This window comes from Cucumis sativus, chromosome 1 (genome assembly GCF_000004075.3).
Source record: "Cucumis sativus cultivar 9930 chromosome 1, Cucumber_9930_V3, whole genome shotgun sequence".
NCBI lineage: Eukaryota > Viridiplantae > Streptophyta > Magnoliopsida > Cucurbitales > Cucurbitaceae > Cucumis > Cucumis sativus.
This window is the reverse complement of record NC_026655.2, coordinates 23,299,203-23,316,065: the sequence shown is the minus strand read 5'-3', so window position 1 is coordinate 23,316,065 and position 16,863 is coordinate 23,299,203. Positions and strand designations below refer to the sequence as shown.

Below are 16,863 nucleotides of genomic sequence, written 5' to 3'. Positions count from 1 at the left end.
ATTATTTTAATGGAGAATAGACTCTTGTGGTTAAATTTATTATTTTAATGGAGAATAGACTCTTGTGGTTAAATTTATTATTTTAATGGAGAATAGAATACATTTGAGGTAGATATTAGGCATAAATTTATTTGTTAAAAGAGTATTGAGTACTTGATTTGTAGTATGTGGTTTGAATTTTTATGTTTTATTATAATTGATAAAAACCTACCAAATCTAAGATTAAAAAGCATTTGTGTATGTTTCTCTAACTCTTAAAAATATTTACAAAATGATAGACATGGATAAACATAGGTAGATGTGTGTCTATCCTTCAATTACACCTATTTTAAAATTGTGGAAGATTTTTAAAAAATGAAAAGTTATTATTTTTATTTTTAGTATAACAATTAGTAGCTCTATTTACTATATTGTAATTAATTCATTTTAGCTTCAATGTAAACTGAATTGGTAAAATTTTTACTTACTCAGAATCCATGATTACATAGAGGTTCTAATATTTACTTGGGCTAACATATGAACCTTTTTTTTCCTCTTTTGTAGTACAACCATATTATGACATAAACTTATTTATGAACAAATAACATAAAAATAATGCTAGAATGAACGAAAATAATAACAAAACTTAATTATATTTTATATTTTATTAACTATGGATGTTAAGAAAAGTCTATAAATATCTAAAATTTTGTTATATTTTCAACTATTAATTTGACATTTAGGATATTTTTCTTGAAAATAACCATGAAAATCATTAAAATTGGAACAAAACAAATGTATAAAGAGAAAATACTCATTGAAACTCAAATTTTATTCCTTCTTTGAGATGGACAATAATAAGGAATATATGAGAATTAATCCTGAGTTTGATGTCTTATCTATTAAATTCGTTCAAACTAATGATCAATCTTTAATTCATTAAATTCAAAATGTTCCTAATAATTAACATCTTTTAACTAAACATAACCATTAACATTTTTCTTATAAAATTTTTTATTTGTAATTATTGTCAATTACGTGTGTGTGTGTTTTTTTTTTTTAAATTAGCTGTAATATGAATAAAATAAGTAATTAATTATTAAATAATTGTTTAAATAGATATGTAAAACAAATATTGGTTTTAAACAATAAAATCAAATGTTAGGCTGCGTTTGATATATTTAAATTTTAGAATCACTTTTAGAAACGTGTTAATTTCACACATACTTTATAAGAATGATCCTATCAACTTTTAGATTGATCTAAAATAAGGTGGAATTTTTATTTGATATTTAGCTTTTAATTTTATACTTTAATATATTAAAACTTATTATATGTAATATATTGTTTTTTCAATTAACTTTTCTTTTTTTTTTTGTTTGCTATAAGTAAATAATTTCAATTTTTTTGGTTAAATTTGAAAATGTCCCTAAATTTTATCATAATAAACAACAATTTTCAATTTAAAAAAAATTAAAAATTGATTAGAAATCTATTTTAGTTATTATATTTAAAATAAAATGTTTAGTATTTATTTTTCAAATATTTTAACCTATGTTTCAAGTTTTGGCACAATTCATTTCACACTTTGGTTATTTAAATGGCACAATTACAAGTAATTATTTTAAAAGGTACCACAATTATAAAATAAATCTAAACATTATTAAAAGTTATACCTCAATTTCGTCAATAATTTATTTTATAAAGGGTACATCGACATATTGAACACGTGATTTAGATAGACATGATCTTTGGTTTAATCACAATTTTTTTTTACTAAACACGAATATTAAAATTATATTTTAGTCTTAAAATCAATATTAAGATGGTGACATTTCAATCGTAAGCTTCAAAGGGGTATTGCAAATTTAACTCTCTAATAAGTATTGTTGTCACAAAGGTTTGATAAAATATGTGAAAGCTTGCAAAATTGAGATTGAATACATACATGTTTAAACAATATTTTCATCGAATAACTAAAATTAGGATTTTTACAAAATAATATATTACTTTTTAATTTTCCATTTTCAATTTCATCTTTCAAGAACTGAGATTATATCTACTAACTTGCTTTTGTTCATTAAAACACAAATACTATTTTAAAATCATGCCATATTCATTTTTCAAAAAGAAAAATTGTTGTTTTTCTCATCAATACTTAACAATTAAGATTAAGGTAGAGAAAGCACATCCTTCTAAACAACTATTTAAATATTTTAAATTATTAAAAGAAAAACACTACAAATTGTGATAGTAAGTTATTTAGATATTTTTAATTCCAATACGAGATTTATTTACTTATTATATTAAAACACAATAGTATAATATTTATATACTAATTAATTATTAATTTGCATGGACTAAATATATTATTAATTATATTTTATTGATAACTACGATACTACACAAATAAATAAAATTGAAAGTTTAGAGTTTAAATTAATAGAAAATTTAAATTAATAGAAAATGAAAGAGAATAAAATGTAGGGTAAAAATGAAAAAGAAAAAAAAAGAAGAGAAGAAGTTACCAAAAAAAATTTCAGTTAAAAAGTAAAAATTGAGAACAATTAGCCACGCGCCTTCTTTGTTCGTGAGCTTTAATCAGTGCTATTCGTTTCATGACATTGTCCAACAACAACGATGACACAAAGGCAAGAATTTGCTGGTTCTTTCTTCGCGAGCCATTTTTCCCACATTCAAACCCGTTTCTCTCGGCGCCCCGCCCCTTTCCTTCTTCTTTAACATTACCATGGAATTTGGATTTTCCCTCTAGCTATATATTTCCCACTTCTCTTCGTTTTCTTCTTCTTTCAATTTCCTTCATTGGTCTTCCTTCCCTTTTCTTCCTATATACGCTCTCTTTCACTTGGATCTCTGATTCCTTTCCGGTTCTCCTTTTGGATCTGCATCTTTTTCAGAACCCAGCTCTTCTATTTCGTATTGGGTTGTTCTGAAAATGGATAATGGTGATATTGAGAGTGGGGAAGAGGAATTTCATGGTCAGAGGGGTAGGAAGTATCGTCCTGTTGAAGCCCATGATCGTGCTGTTCTTGAAATGTCTTCTATGGATCCGGGTTCCTCTTCTTCCTCTTCCTCTGTTCCACCCATACGCCATCCTTCTCTCAAGTAATCTGTTTTTTTTTTTTTTTTTTGGTCTTGTGATTACTGTTGTGTTATTCTTTAATTGTGGGGTTTGAATGAATTTTATGGCCAAGTGAATTGTCATTATCTCTGACCAATGAATTTAAGGAAGGATCTTTGGATTTTGTAATTTAGATGTATGTTAAGATGTAGTTTTTATTTTTTTTGATTCAGTATTGGAGATTTGAGATTATATGTTTGAGATGTGGTTTGTTTGAAGATCTGTTGGCTCTATGGCAGGAAGGTAAAAGTGGGCTCTCAGACAGGTACTGAAAAAGAAGGGAACTCTCCTACTCGTATTGACGTCAATGGCCCCCAGCGAGAATCGAAACTGGAGTTTTTTGGTTTTGATTCTCTTGTTAATATTCTTGGCCTTAAGAGGTATAATTGTTTTTCTATGCCAGTAACTTGTATAGATTTATTCAATGCATCTGTGAGAGGACCTTTTGCATGACATTCTAGTGGACAACCCACAAACATATTGCTAGCTCATTGGCCGTTTCGATATGGTGCATTTTGCTTTTAGAGATTTTCATTCAATTCCTTAGTGTATATTTTGTGTAACGGTGCTAGTATGTTTGTTGCTATTATAGTATGATGGGGGAACAAATTCAAGCGCCTTCTAGTCCTCGGGATGGTGAGAATGTTTCTATGACTCAAGGGTTGCCAAAGGTAAACTATCTGAACTTGCATTATCGTGCTGTTTTCCTTGCTGTTCTCCATTTAGGTATTTACATTGTTTTCAGTTAGAGTGATCACATAATATCTCTGTAGACACACAACCTAATTCACAAACCTTCTTGGCCTTGGAGGGCTTGGATTGGCAACCACAAGAGTGGCTAGAGAGATCACCTCCCTTGAGGAAATTGGCTATGTGGTTACCAGATTTGAGAGGACTAAAGCTTCTGGCTCTGATGGTTTTTTTCTGGCCTTTTTTCAAGAAAGTTGGGACACAAGATGGATTTTCTTAAGGTATTTATCGAAGGAGAGAGGGTTAATTGATGCTTGACCTTCATTTTCCTTATCCTAAAGAAATTAGAGGAAGTAGATGCAAATGTAAAAGTCTTTAGACCTATTAGACGTGTGTACAAGTCATTTCTAAGATGTCAGTGGAATGTAGGCGGGGATTTTTTTTAATCCACCATCATCTTCTGCCGTCAGGGTGGTTTGTCAGTAGATTCACAAATTCAAGACAAATTACTGATTGGAAATGGGTCACCGAGAATTATAGTCAATAATAAAACTGAGAACCGGATTGATCCTGAGAAAGTCATAACTTCGTTGCTTTAAGCTTTCTGGGTAAGCTGTTATGGAGAAAGGGTCTAGGATATAATTAGAGAACTTAAAGCCTCATGCTAATCAGTTTCTCTGTTTTATTTCTTTATTTTGTGCAATGAGAATCATAAGAGTTCCCCACTCTTTTTCCCTAAGAAGATAATCAGATGAGGGGATTCTCATATTTTTTTCATTTTATTGTGGTTTTTGTGCTATTACTGTCCACAAAATCATTTTTAAAGGGATGGAAAAGGTCCCAGTGAGGGGTTTAGGGTGAGAAAGTTTAGAGCTCATCTGATTTATTTGTAGTTTTCCGATGAAAATTTTCTTCTGAGCTGCGAGGAAGACTCTTTTGCTATAAACTGGATTGTGATAATTGTTATGGTAACATGTGGTCTAAGAAGTAATAGATCCAAGTGACCGGTGTTGGGGTTCTTTGGTGATTAAACCAAGGTCAAGTCATGGTCTTCATTTGTGAGTTATGAAGTTGCTCTGGCCGTTTCCTATTTGGGGCATTCTGTTTAGGCCATTATTGTTGATTTCTTTCGGTCTGACCCCATTGTCCTTGAGGTCTAGCCTCTGGCATCTCGAAACTTGATAGAAAGTCTATATTTAAGGAGGGACCACTCACCCTTGTCCAATTCGTTCTTAGTGAAATCCATTTTATTGTTTGGGTATCTTTAAATCTTTTTGCAGTTGGAGCTTTGTTAAAGAAGTTCATGCAAGGTCTTTTTTGGGAAATTTTGGAAGAGAAAGGGGCTCTCATTTGGTTACTGGATAAGTGGGGTTCTATTCTTTTGTTTGATCTTCTTGCTGGAGAAATATGTAAGGGATTAGAAAAAGTTATAAGGGGAGGTGGTGTGGCTTGCTTCAATGCTTCTGTCTTCATTTTGTCAACTGCTAGTCTTAGATTTTAGTGCTTTCCTACTGGATTGATTACTAAGGACTATGACTGCTTTTTGTATTGTGTATGATTGTTATTTGTTATATGGGGGCCTGAATTTTTGCTATTGACCTTCATTTGTAGGCCTTATTCCTACGTTCGTTCTACTTAAAATAATACTTTTATTCCTTTGGAAAAAACAAAACCTCGTATTTGTTTTGTGGAGCATCTCACATGGAGTGACTTACAATCTGCTGTGGCCTGTGGGTATCCCATAAACGTCTACCTAGGTTATTGTCATGGCCTTCTCAAGAGATGTTACTTCTTCACGAGAATTTTGGATGTTGAAACATTGTAATTGCTTTGTTGTGTTTTGTCTGGGCACTGTCAGCATGGTGACGTGAAACTTATTTATTTGTTTATCCATGTTGTCGAGGCCTTTGAAACCAGCATGTTGGTAAAACTTTTGTGGAGAAAACCCTTGTATATTCTTTCATTTAAGAGTGGTTTCTTACCAAAAAAAAAGAACTTTTGTGGAGAAAGGACTGTTGTTACAATCTAGGGCTATTTTTTTTTTCTTTGTAGCTGTACAGTAACAAATGCATTCTTTATTTTTACCTGATTGATTAATTTTTTGTAAAAAATATTTTTTCAATTTCAATTCATAAATAACACAAGCAAGTTAATTTTAGGTGATCTCTTCATTGCAGCATTGGGGCTGTTACTACTAACTTTGTTGGTAAGTAGCTGCAAGTCAAACCTGAAAACGGCTCAGTTACACTGGGTTTTTATTCATTAAGTTTAACGTCACTAGAAAAAGATTTTCATTAAAAAATGTCACTAGAAGACTAGACAGAAATATTTTGTTTCATTTGTCTTTGGGATCAATTTTCTCTGCATCTATTAATAAATGCTCATGATAGTAAATCTTGAAGCAGCTATATATTAGAATATTGTTGCTCTGGTTGTATGATTAGAAATTTGTAGCGCTGATAGTTTCCCAACAAAGTGGCCTACTCTATTTATTTTACTTTCCTTGTTTCATTTCTGAATTTGGCTGTGTTCTTCTAGCAACATAAACTTATGCGTGAACTAGTAGTTTGAAAATTTTTGTGTTTTCAGTTCTGTGTAGATTCATTTTTTTATGCCCTTCTCGTGAAAACCATTATTAGTGGGTTAAAAATTATGTATCATTTCAGTTGCTGCTCCTTAACCTTTGGATTATACATTTTTAATTGTTTTGCAATACATTTCATGCAGACCAATGAAGTCAAATCAGGTACATTGATGGGTGTATTTATCCCATGCTTACAGAACATATTGGGAATCATTTACTATATTCGATTTTCTTGGTAAGTGTTTTATTTAAATGCAATTGATGCTCATTATTGTTGCTTTTTACATGTCTATTCCTAACGCATTACATGAAATTTGGAGAAAGAAAACCCTTATGCTCCGTTGGCTTAGGCCTACAATGTTTGAGCAATACCTTCCTAGAGGTCATGTGTTTATATTATCAGATGAGCTTAAAAAGGAGAACCATTGAAGTCTCATCTAGGCCTTGGGCCGGGCACATATTTCAAAACAAAATTGGAGAAAACACTTTAGCTGAAATTTCCAGTATCTATTTCTATTAAGAAGAAGGACACTTTTCATGGTAAGAATAATTAGCTATAACGAATCTATTTTCTCCCACTAGGCGTTTGCAAGAAAACAGAACTCAAATAACATTAATTATGAAGGGAGAAATTGTTACCCAAGTCACTTGACCAACACTGCCATGAAGAGGATTGGAACTTGGTAAAGTCAAAAACCTCCTTCCTTTCCACCCCCCGCCTTGGTTGCAGAAGTTCATTCTAGCCATAGTGCTCAAAAAGTTTCTTTAACAGCTTCCATCCAAAGAATCTTACATTTCCTTTCAAGTTATAGCTATCCAGAAAACATAATATGCTGTCTTTAAATAAAGGATTCTTAGACCCAAGAGAGATGGTGAAGATGGTAGAAGAGTGTATTCTGATATTTTTTAGCATATAAGCAAAGAAACCGTAACCCCTGTTTGGTCTCTGAAGGTCCTGCAATGTATGTACTAGCTAGGCATTGGTCGTGGAACTGGTTCAACTGAACAAATCCATGGCCAAAGTGGAAAACTGCCTCGGTGAGCGTATGGTTCAACTCACTCAAGTCATCTAACTGTAGCACTGAGAATCTGAATGGGGAAAATAAGATGGTGTATACCAAATGAGAGAAATTTTATTAATGATCAAAAGTTGTGAATACAAGAAGACAAGTACTCTATTTATAGCAAATTGAAAAGCAAACTAAACCTAATCCTAATTAATAAAAGAAACTAATTCTAATCCTAATTAATAAAAGAAACTAATTCTAATCCTAATTGGTCAAAGAAACTAATCATAATCCTAATAAATTAAGGATTTGTTCATAATATCCTAATCCCACTGCATCAGAAGACTAGAAATTAGGTTTAGTGTCCATGGATGATAAAAGAAGTTTACAGAGAGTAAATAAGAGAAAGGGGGAGAAGAAAATGAAAAAAAATCATTTGAAACCACGGTGATGCAGAATAAGGGAGGACAAAGTAAGAAGAGGGGGTGCCAAATGATGCAATATTGTTGGAGGGGGCCGATCTCTCAGATCCCAACAAATAGGGACCTGTGATTCTTACAAAGTTTTCATAGGGAGTTCATTTTCGTCCTTGGAGGTTCATTGGTTCTCATGAGTCGCACATGTCAAAAAGTGGCATGACAGCCGGCATCACTTTAGTTGAAGGGATAGAGTTGTTGCTATCACTGGTGAAGGTTCAAGAAGAAAGAAGCGGTTGGGTGTTGATGGCTCAATGAAGAAGGAAGATGTGGTGGGAAAATTTTGGAAACTTGTCCAACCAAAATTGCAACTTACGAGTGCTAAATTCATTGTAGTGTTAAATTCTAAATTTCTAATCGAGGGCCATTCTTTCTTCTAAAACATTTCAACCCAATTAGAACATTACAATTTCTTCAACTTCTCACATTTTGGTGGTTCATTAAGTTAATCCCAACTTGTTCCTATTTGGGTCTAGATAACTTTGCACTGAAACTTTTCAATTGGAGTTTACCAGATACACTTGTGTTCTGTTGATACCTAGATTTAGATAGGGCTAAGGGTAGTTAGTTATATAGGCAGTTAGATGGTTGAAGTGGAGAACTTGGAAGGAAGGAAGGCATGAAGATTTTGGTGAAGATATTGGGCTACAACATTCCTTGAAAGAAAGAAAGGGCAGAGGGTTAGGGTTCTATTGATATGTTCTTGCGTTTCCTTTGATTACTTTGTATTTCTTAGTTTGATATCAATAAATACGAACACATTCTGGTGTTCCATCATGTTCAGTCACCTTAAACTTGAGAACAATTTTTCTTATAGAGTAAAGTCGAGGTTAATGAGAAGAATAGGAGATTGTTACATAATTCGTATATTCTAGTTAATATTTGTTTAGCTGTTAATTTTAGATTAATTACTATTTAAGTTGAGTTATTTGTATTTTCTTGTATAAAAATAGTAGGTTTATGGTTGTAATGGGAAATTTCTTTTAATCACATTTAAAAATAGAACATTGTTTTAAAGAGTTCTCCAACTCTTAGGGACGTATTCTTTGTTTGGTCATGGATTTGGCCTAATCTCACACTTATTGGATTGAACATAGCATAGATTTTCCCCCCCTTGTAAAATGTATTGCTTCCATTTGGAGTATTTTGCAGTTTTCTTTTGTAATTCATTCTTGATTATTGTTTATCGAGGGTATTACCGTGGTTTTTTTGTTAGGGTTTCATTTCGAGGGAGATGTTTCCCATTTGCCATAACCTTTTTGACATTAATGAAGTTTTGTCATTATCATCATTATTTTTTAAAAATAAAACGTTGAGTTTATAAGGTTTAGAAGTAGTTTAGTGTGGTAGGTAGTTTTGTAACTTCATAATTGTTTAGTCTGGCTGTGTTGGGTTGAAATATCAATATGTGCCTCGTTCTGTATGTCAATATGACACAGAAGGCACATTGTCCTTTTAAATTGTGCACTGGAATAGAAGACTTGATATGCTAAAAGTACGTTATTTAATGATCTAGATATTTGGTGATATATTGTGATATATGCCTTGACATTTATTTCTTCTGTAATCCCCTCTTTTTTAGTAAGCAATTGAGGTTCCTTCTTGTAGTGGTTAGTTAGTTGCCTGTTGCCTGCTTGTTGGGTCCTGTTTTATGGGAATTTATTGTGTACTCTCTTATTTATTTTAAATGAAAGATGTTTCTATCACGTACAAAAATGCAGGATCGTTGGGATGGCTGGCATTGGTGAGTCATTAGTACTGGTGGCGTTTTGTGGTTTATGTACGTTCTTGACTTCGATTTCACTAAGTGCTATTGCAACTAATGGTGCTATGAAGGTACATTTCTTAGGTTGAAATTTATTAGCATATTATAGTCTATAACTTTCCAGTTACGTATATTATTTGTAATGTTGTCATTATTTTACCTCGAGAGCTTACTAATTCGTGAATTTAAGAGTATTGAAAGTAGACATAGAACAAACACAAATTTAGTAGAAACCCTAGTACAGGGAGAAAAACCACGATACCAATATTTCTTATGATAATAAAAGTACAAGGGGAAAAATATTTATGGGCAACACGAGCCTTACTAAAAGAATAAAAAATTAGGGCAAAGTAAATCATAACTACCCTTGGGCTTTCAAACATGACCCAAGCCCACTATTTCTAACAAAGAGCATAAATTTTAATGAGGACGAATATAGCAGCATCTATAAGTTATAAAATATTCTTATGCACTTTGTATTCTGAGCTTTGATAATTTTAAGATATAAAAATAATTTGTATATTTTTTTCTATTTATGAGAAAGCAAGATAAGATGAAAAGAGTTATATTTCGGAATGTTAACTTTTTCTAAGCAATTTTGTTCCTTTTTTTGGCTCGTAAGTAATGAATTGTGATAAGGTTTAATTGACAAAGAGAAGAATTTTTTTTTAAAAGCACCAAATGAACATTACTAAAAATCTTTTTCCTTCAAAAAGAGTAATCAATTGAATCTCCACTTATTCATAATTGATTTATCCCATTGAAACTGCTGTGTGCGTGTGTGATTTTTTCTCTATTCTTTGACAGTTTCATGGAGTAATTAGTTTGGCAGTGAGAAAAATACCAGCTTAGGTACCCTAAAATATGCTTAGTTGTCATCTAAGGTCTTTTTTTTTTTTTTTTGTGTGTGTGTTTATTTGCTTCTAGGGTGGGGGACCATATTATCTGATAGGTCGTGCCCTTGGTCCAGAGGTTGGAGTTAGCATTGGGCTATGTTTCTTCCTCGGAAATGCAGTTGCTGGCGCTCTGTAAGTATATATGACGTTTAACTTAATTTTGTTGGTTTTCGATATATGTGATTTTTATTATATAAAAGACTTCAGACTTGTAGTTGTCTTACCATTCTTTCATTGTGTACCTGCGTTTTTGTTGTGTTTTGTTTTTTTAAGTCAAAATGTGCACCACTTCTGTGTATCTTAACTTCTGCCCTTCTCCTCAATTTGGTGGTTCAGTTATGTGTTGGGAGCTGTTGAAACATTTTTGAATGCTGTACCAGCTGCAGGGATATTCAGAGGTAATGATGAGTCTTTGTTGTTTTAGAGTTAGACTACAGACATAACTTATCTGTATCTAGCTAGCCTTTTTATATTGTTATTAGTTGTGGATCTCGTTAGTTTTCATTTATTACTTGGATTTAAACAACATCTTTTAGTTTCTAATTTCTATTTCTATCAAGGATATATTTGTCTGGTATGTGAGGTTTTGATATAATTTTACATGAGGCACTGTTACTCTAGTTTATTCTCATGAAGACACCGTGTCCTTTTGTTTACAACATAGTAATGTCATTTGATTTTGAAGTAATAAGCATGAGTTTTCTAGGTGGAATTGTAAGGGAGGATTGGATAGCATTCCAATTTAAAGCAATTGATCTATAACAGAAGCATGTGTAGTTGTATAATGCTGGTTTAGACAGTATTATACCTAAAATTTATTATAAGAATCTCACCACCATCTCCTTCACATTAAAAACTTTTCACATGTAGTTTGTGCTATCGTCCATTACACAAGCAGTTATTTGTCCATTTAAATTTGGTGTTGTATGCTATGGGATTCTAGATATTTTCCATATTTAGTATTACTGTATTAGCAAGACATGCTTAATTAAATTATATCAGAGATACCTGCTGCACTATGTTGATCATTTTGCTATTGCAATGCAGAGACTGTAACAAAAGTTAATGGAACAACCGTCGAGCCAATACAAAGTCCAAGTTCACATGACTTGCAAGTTTATGGCATTATTGTGACTATTCTTCTGTGCTTCATTGTGTTTGGTGGTGTGAAAATGATTAATAGGGTTGCTCCTGCTTTCCTGATTCCAGTCTTGTTTTCAGTACTTTGCATATTTCTTGGAGTTTTTCTGGCAGGAAAAAACGACCCTACAGGTGACTTCACTTTCTTTTTAATGAAAAATTATTCTTATTAGCTTGTTCTTCTGAATGTGTGGGTCCTATGTACACTTACGGTTCTTTAGGTTTTCATTCTGCATATTCAAACTGTTAACCTGTCATATTTCATTCAAACACTACGTCTACACTCACCCTAAAGTTGAATGGAGATGTGTTAAAAATGGCTGCTCCTAATTGATTCTTCTGACTCTGTTCTAATATGAATTATTGTGGATACCTAGAGTACTAGATTAGGTTATGTGCAATGCAGTTTATAGGACTGTCGTGTGGGGGTGTGTTAAAATTTTGAACTTTAGGTACATGTTAATTGTTACATTACAATACATGATACACTAAATGTTAGTTTTGATACTTGTTACTCATTCTTGATCAATATCTTTGTGGCAAGATGGGTATTAGGCTCATAGTTTGTTACAAACTTCAGTTTATACGGATCCATTGTCATTCTCTCCTCCTTGTGTTCGGGACATCAGAGTGGGTTGGCCTGTGGTGTGCATTTTTTTCTTCTGCTTGTTGAAGGATGATGTTACAAATTGCTTACTGATCTCATAAAAGGAATCTTGATTTCTACAGTTTTCACTTGTTTCACTTGTATAACGTATGTGCTCCATCCCTATCATGTCTCTGACATGGTTTTCCATTCTTCTGCTGTTCTGCATGTCAGTTTGTTTACGTGTCATTGAGATTGAGAAATATTTGGTTGACTTTTTCCTACATTAGCACTGAATAAAATTGTATGAGAACTTTGGTGTAACGATACTCAATCTATATGTAACAACTAGTGGGCCGGTCTTTCAACAATCTATTAAGGTTTAGGTTTTTTTATATAACCATGATAACATAATTGAACACAAATAATGAGGGTATTTAACTCTTCGTCATTTTTATAAATGGTGTACATGTAGTGGAGGAATTTAATTGGTGCTTTCTTTTGATATGTTATGCAGAGGGTGTCACAGGCTTGAGCTTGGAATCTTTTAAAGAAAATTGGAGTTCTGATTATCAGATGACCAACAGTGCTGGAATTCCTGATCCTCTAGGAAAAGTATATTGGAATTTCAAGTAAGCGTTGGATGTTATTTTGCTATAATGTCAGACTACCTATTTAATTTTCATTACTATTACTATCAGAGTTTTGGCTTCTTGAGTCGTTGAAGTAATGGATAACATATTTCAAGGCAACTCTTGAGGATTGATTTTCTACTTTTTCCTCTCTTTTTTTTTTTTTTCCTTTCTCTCTTCCCTTCTCTTGCAGTGCATTGGTTGGGCTGTTTTTCCCTGCTGTGACGGGAATAATGGCTGGTTCTAATAGATCAGCTTCACTGAAGGATACTCAGCGTTCAATTCCCATTGGAACATTGGCTGCAACTTTAACAACAACTGTAATGTATCTGGTCTCTGTTTTGCTGTTTGGAGCACTGGCAACCAGAAAGAAATTGTTGACGGATAGGTAATACATCATAGACTCGCAGTACCAAGTGAGATGATGTAAATGTTGATCATTGGCAATTCTGAGACATGACTATTTGAGTGGCTTATAGCTAGTGACGCACTTCATTGTCCATATTCATTTATTACTATTATTTGCTAGTGAGTGATTTGGATGGGCCAAATCCTTAAGAATATGTAACAGCTAAAGCATTGTGTTGTTTCCCTTGCAAGTCATTGTTAGAAATCGGATTCAAAGTTGAGTATGAATGGGAAGTTGAGCAATTGTTAGAGATGGGGAGGGTGGAATTAGTATCTTGTATTTTTGAAGGCTTGGGTTGAGCAGTTCAAAATGTGTTTTTCGATACTGAATTGAAATTTCTTATGTAGGCTTCTTACCGCCACGGTTGCTTGGCCTTTCCCAGCAATTATTTATGTTGGAATTATTTTATCAACTCTTGGAGCTGCCCTTCAGAGCCTGACAGGAGCCCCTCGCTTACTAGCAGCCATAGCCAATGATGATATATTGCCTATCCTAAACTATTTTAAAGTAGCAGATGGCAGCGAGCCATACTTTGCAACCCTCTTTACTGCATTTCTCTGCATCGGATGTGTCATAATTGGGAATCTTGATCTTATCACACCAACTGTAACCATGTTTTTCTTACTGTGTTATGCTGGTGTTAACTTATCCTGCTTCCTTTTGGATTTACTAGACGCTCCCAGTTGGCGTCCACGTTGGAGATTCCATCACTGGAGCCTCTCTCTTCTTGGAGCATCACTTTGTGTAGGTATGCTATACTTTGAAATATGTAGTGAGTGATGTTTTTTTAGATTTAAGTGCTTATTGTTAGCTTTTCTGATTTTACCTCAGAAAATTTTGCACATCTCACGTGACCAATTAGCAAGTTCAATTTCTATTTTGTTTCTTTACTTGAAATCTCAGTGCCTATTTGGCACACTTACTCTACAAGTAACAGTAATAATCAAATAAAGGAAATTGCTTTGAAAATTTTGCATCTGTTATGTTTTATGTTTTTTTTTTTTGAAACGGAGACAAACTTCTTTATTAATAAAAGAAAATGAGACTAAAGCTCAAAGTACAAGAGAATTATACAAAGAGCAAAAAGTAAAGACAAACAACCAAACAAAATAGTACTAGAGAATTTTGTATCTGTTATGTTTTATGTTTAACATACAACAGTTGTTAGAACAAATTATTTTCCTATCATCTTAATTCTCCAGCATGGCTCTCTCTCTCTCCCTCGGAACCAGTATGATTTCTTTTTTACTCTTTTACTTTTTCTTTTTCTTTTTCTTACAGTGATAATGTTCTTGATCTCGTGGTCGTTCACGATAGTGTCTTTAGCCCTTGCAAGCCTTATATATTATTATGTGTGCCTTAGAGGTAAGGCTGGAGACTGGGGTGATGGTTTCAAGAGTGCATATTTCCAACTTGCTCTCCGTAGTCTTCGTTCCCTTGGAGGTAAGCATACTACTGTCACTTGCTGATAAACACCATCTTGACTATAGTTTTTGGTCATTTTCTTTATGCTAGTGTTATTGGTTTCATTTAACTTGTTTTGTCGTGGAGAGCCAGAGCTCAACCTTTTGATTTAGCTGCTTAGCTCTTCCATTGCACTGTTGTTAGTTTTGTTATAGCTGTTTGTGGAATGCACTGTTGTAGATTTTTGTTACTACTGTTCTTAACATAGCAATATGTTTATATTGCAGCGAGCCAAGTTCACCCAAAGAATTGGTATCCCATTCCCTTGATATTTTGCCGGCCGTGGGGAAAGCTGCCGGAAAATGTACCCTGTCACCCTAAACTTGCAGACTTTGCTAACTGCATGAAGAAAAAAGGCCGTGGTATGTCCATATTTGTTTCCATTTTAGATGGAGATTACCATGAACGAGTTGAAGATGGAAAAGCTGCCTGCAAGCAGCTTGCTACCTATATTGATTACAAACGTTGTGAAGGTGTGGCAGAGATCGTTGTGGCTCCCACAATGTCTGAAGGTTTCCGAGGGATCGTTCAGACAATGGGTCTTGGAAATCTCAAGCCGAATATTGTAGTCATGCGATACCCTGAAATATGGCGTCGTGAAAATCTAATAGAAATTCCGGCTACGTTTGTTGGAATTATCAATGACTGCATTGATGCTAACAAGGCAGTTGTGATTGTTAAGGGTCTGGATGAATGGCCAAATGAATTTCAAAGGCAATATGGAACTATAGATTTGTACTGGATTGTGAGAGATGGTGGTCTTATGCTTCTCCTCTCTCAGCTTCTCCTTACAAAGGAGAGCTTTGAAAGCTGTAAGATTCAGGTGTTCTGCATAGCAGAGGAGGATTCCGACGCCGAGGGCCTGAAAGCTGACGTCAAAAAGTTTTTGTATGATCTACGAATGCAAGCTGAGGTGATTGTTATAACGATAAAATCATGGGACACACAAGTGGAGGGCGGGCAACAAGACGAATCGATGGAAGCCTTCACCGCCGCCCAAGGAAGGATTGCTAGTTATTTAAGTGAAATGAAGGAAACAGCTGAGAGCAGAGGAACCACACTCATGGCTGACGGCAAGCCTGTTAGTGTGAATGAGCAGCAGGTCGAGAAGTTTCTAAATACAACTCTTAAGTTGAACTCAACAATCCTGAGATACTCAAGGATGGCTGCAGTCGTGCTTGTCAGTCTCCCGCCACCCCCTGTCAACCATCCTGCATACTTCTATATGGAGTACTTGGATTTGTTGGTTGAGAATGTGCCTAGGCTCTTGATCGTAAGAGGATACCGTCGAGATGTCGTAACTTTGTTCACTTAGGTTTCAGTATCTTGCTTCCTTCAGTGGTAATTCCTTCATTACTGTTCATATGGACATTTGATTTTTACTTATTTTCTTTCTTTTTTTAACCTTCTTCAAAAGTCTTGTAGCATTTTAGATTACAAATCATTCTTTGTACTATCCATCATTAGGTTCTCTTTTTCTTTTTCGTTTTTGTTCCTTGTTTTGTATTACTACAACAGTCAGAAATTTTGATATTAAATAGGGCATTATTGGGGTGAAATTCAACTTTGATTAGAGTTTTATGTGTTATTAAACATTAGCTGAATTTGTATTTTTGGGTCTGCTCTCATTTAAATTTACCATTTTCATTTCTGAAGTTTGTTATATACTCTGTTTTCTCATACCAATAAAGCCCTAAATTCAATTCTCTTGCACTGTCTCATTTTTAAAGTCTTTTGAGTTTATTTGGGAATAATTTTTATAAGGGAAATTGGATAGGATAGCATTTTGAGAATATGATATAGCAATTATAACATATTGCTTTATAATTTTGTAAATATGGTAAAATTTTCACTTTTCAATCTTAAATTTGATATTATTCCTAAACTACTCTTCAATAACTTATTTCTCTTTCTCCTTTTAATGTCCTACTCATTATTTATTTATGCTCCCACTTGGTCCTAATTATTTGTTTATTTTTATACTAGAAAAATTATTTATTCTTTATGTTTTAATCCTAATTTTAAAATATCGATAGTATAATAATTGCAATATGATATAATATAATGGTTGTTGATCGAAGTAATTTAACTAA

General features: G+C 33.4%; 1 protein-coding gene across 3 annotated transcripts; it reads left to right on the top strand.

Moving 5' to 3' along the window:
* Window positions 1-2,609: 2,609 nt before the first annotated feature.
* Window positions 2,610-16,425, top strand: LOC101216218 (cation-chloride cotransporter 1). Of its 3 annotated transcripts, XM_011660839.2 has the most exons (13): window positions 2,610-3,105; window positions 3,361-3,501; window positions 3,714-3,792; window positions 6,539-6,630; window positions 9,600-9,714; window positions 10,571-10,671; window positions 10,876-10,937; window positions 11,587-11,811; window positions 12,783-12,897; window positions 13,091-13,285; window positions 13,654-14,054; window positions 14,588-14,749; window positions 14,998-16,425. In XM_011660839.2, the coding sequence occupies exons 1-13, from the start codon at window positions 2,936-2,938 to the stop codon at window positions 16,083-16,085; spliced, it is 2,946 nt and encodes a 981-aa protein (XP_011659141.1). In that variant the 5' UTR covers window positions 2,610-2,935; the 3' UTR covers window positions 16,086-16,425. The 3 variants fall into 3 exon arrangements, with proteins under 3 accessions (XP_011659141.1, XP_031741796.1, XP_011659145.1); XM_031885936.1 differs by lacking the exons at window positions 2,610-3,105; window positions 3,361-3,501 and adding an exon at window positions 3,895-4,092; XM_011660843.2 differs by lacking the exons at window positions 2,610-3,105; window positions 3,361-3,501 and adding an exon at window positions 5,971-6,017 and having other exon boundaries at window positions 3,734-3,792.
* Window positions 16,426-16,863: the final 438 nt, after the last annotated feature.

Coding starts and splice junctions, on each gene's coding strand:
- LOC101216218 (XM_011660839.2), top strand. CDS start 2,936: ATGGATAATGGTGATATTGAGAGTGGGGAAGAGGAATTTCATGGTCAG. Junction 3,502..3,713: donor AATATTCTTGGCCTTAAGAG/GTATAATTGTTT, acceptor TTGCTATTATAG/TATGATGGGGGAACAAATTC. Junction 6,631..9,599: donor TACTATATTCGATTTTCTTG/GTAAGTGTTTTA, acceptor ACAAAAATGCAG/GATCGTTGGGATGGCTGGCA.